The 2,035-nt window shown below is 54.7% G+C and overlaps 1 protein-coding gene across 6 annotated transcripts in view; it reads right to left on the minus strand.

The window, feature by feature from the left end:
• The window catches only part of PRRG2 (proline rich Gla (G-carboxyglutamic acid) 2), a 29,484-nt gene that overhangs the window by 876 nt on the left and 26,573 nt on the right, over positions 1–2,035 (minus strand). For all 6 annotated transcript variants that reach the window (XM_006765944.2, XM_015565432.1, XM_006765943.2 and 3 more), the window contains one exon: positions 17–163. In XM_006765944.2, the coding sequence (XP_006766007.2) occupies positions 17–163 (147 nt within the window). The remainder of the gene's footprint in view (positions 1–16; positions 164–2,035) is intronic.

Here is a 2,035-nt window from a genome sequence, read left to right on the forward strand (position 1 = left end):
GAAGGCAGCCCCGCACCTGGTGTAGGGTGGCGGAGGTGCGTCGTGCACCCCAGAGGCCGCTAACGCCTGTTCGTAGGTGGGGAGGCCTGGCGGTGGGGGTGGCGGCAGGGGCGTTGGCGGGCCCGGAGGGCTCAGGGGACTCAGAGGGCTGATGAGCTCGGCCCTGGGAACAGAAGGTGCACAGTTAGCAGGTGAAACCCACGGGATAGAAAGACTGGGGAGAAGGAGAGAGGACGTAGGGACCCAGAAACTCTGGGGATGGTAGGGGAACATGTGGAAGGGAGATGAACCAGGCAAGAGAGAGGGTCACCTTCAATCTCACACGCAGAAAAGCACCTCAAAATGACAGGCAGATGCGCACGGACAGGCAGATGCGCACGGACAGGCAGACCCAGAAATCAACAGCTGCTGGGAGAGACTCTTATTCACAGACACACAGGTACTCCAGGTATAGGCAGAGGAATGGAGAGAAAGCCAGCCTTCAGAGGCAGGTGGACGCACACAGAGACAGTCACAACACAGAGATGCCCACTGACAACAAACTCTTGGCAACCCCCAGGCCCACCATACTTGCAAGACTGACGCTCAAGCACCTTTTTGGACCCCGCCACTGAGAAAGACACACCTAGACAACTCCTACAGGCGCACGAAACCTTTGCTACACCCCGTGCCACGGAAACTGACATACCACAGCCGCCCACAGACACCCAGAGACCGCAGGCTGCTGCTTCACCAGAGACAATAGTCACACACGGATAAGCACACCGGCACCTGGTACTGCAAAGGCCGGCAGTAAATGCTGGTGGAGCTCCTACTGTGTGCCAGGTACTGAGGATACAGTCAGACAGACACGCCACAACCGGACACAATCTCACAGACTCACTCTCCACACGACTGTCTCCTCAGATCTCTCAGCAGCATCCACCTGCCCCCCCCACCCTTGGCCCATCTCCTTAGGTTGACCTGTCCTCCCCCCTTCTCTCCAGCCCCCCAGCCCCTTCCCCCCTGAAGTCGCCTTACTCTTGAGGACTGGGGAGCTGGCTTCTGCTACGTCGCCAGTGTAGATACCAAAAGGCTCCCAGGCCGGCCAGGACAATGACCAGGATGCCAGATGTCAGCCCCACAACCAGGCCTGCTACATCCACTCGTCCACGCCCTGTGGAGGAAGGGGGAGGGGGAGCGGAGAGGGAGCCACTGCCCCAGGGGCTGCCACCCACCCCAACATCCAAATGCTTTTCTCCTGAGGGAGGAACACTGGCCAAGAAGCAAGGCAGAGCTGGGGCTGCTTCCTGGCTGTGTGATCGGAGGCAACTCACCTCACTCATTTCTCTGAGCCTCCATCTCCTGCTCTGTAAAATGGGACCATAATCCCTCTCTGACAGGTTGCAAAAATTCAATGAGATTAAACGCACAGAAGACCTATGATAACTTCAACTGGTACCAGAAAATACGGCAGCTGTATCCCCACGATGACAGAAGCCCCTCCCTAGAGGGTGGTTCAAGACCATCCTAAGCAATCCATCTGCTAAGGCTGCAGGTGACACACTACAGGTAAGGTAGGGAGGTCAGGTGGCCAACTCTCAAGTCCCCCGCCCTCCTCACACTGAACACTGCTAGATTTAACAAATAATAATATAGGACACCCCACGAAACTTTACATACACAACAAATAATTTTTAAATACAGATATATCCCATATATTATTAAATGGGGACATACTTATACTAAAAAAAAAAAAAATGATCCGTGTGTATTTGAAATTTAACTCAGGAAGAGTGCGGGGGTAGTTCCTGTATTTTATCTGGCAACCCTGCCCCCCTCTGGCATGCATCCCCTTTTACCTACCAGGCAACTGAGGGGCAAGGTCTCAACTCTAGAGGAACTGCAGAACCCACAGGAAGGCTTTGGAGTTTACCAGAAGGATAGAAAAAAAATTCATTTATTGTCCTGGCTGGTTTGGCTCAGTTGATAGAGCATCGGCCTGCGGACTCGGGGGTGAGGGGGGTGTCCCGGGTTCGATTCCGGTCAAGGGCAC

This window comes from Myotis davidii, unplaced genomic scaffold (genome assembly GCF_000327345.1).
Source record: "Myotis davidii unplaced genomic scaffold, ASM32734v1 scaffold2100, whole genome shotgun sequence".
Lineage (NCBI taxonomy): Eukaryota > Metazoa > Chordata > Mammalia > Chiroptera > Vespertilionidae > Myotis > Myotis davidii.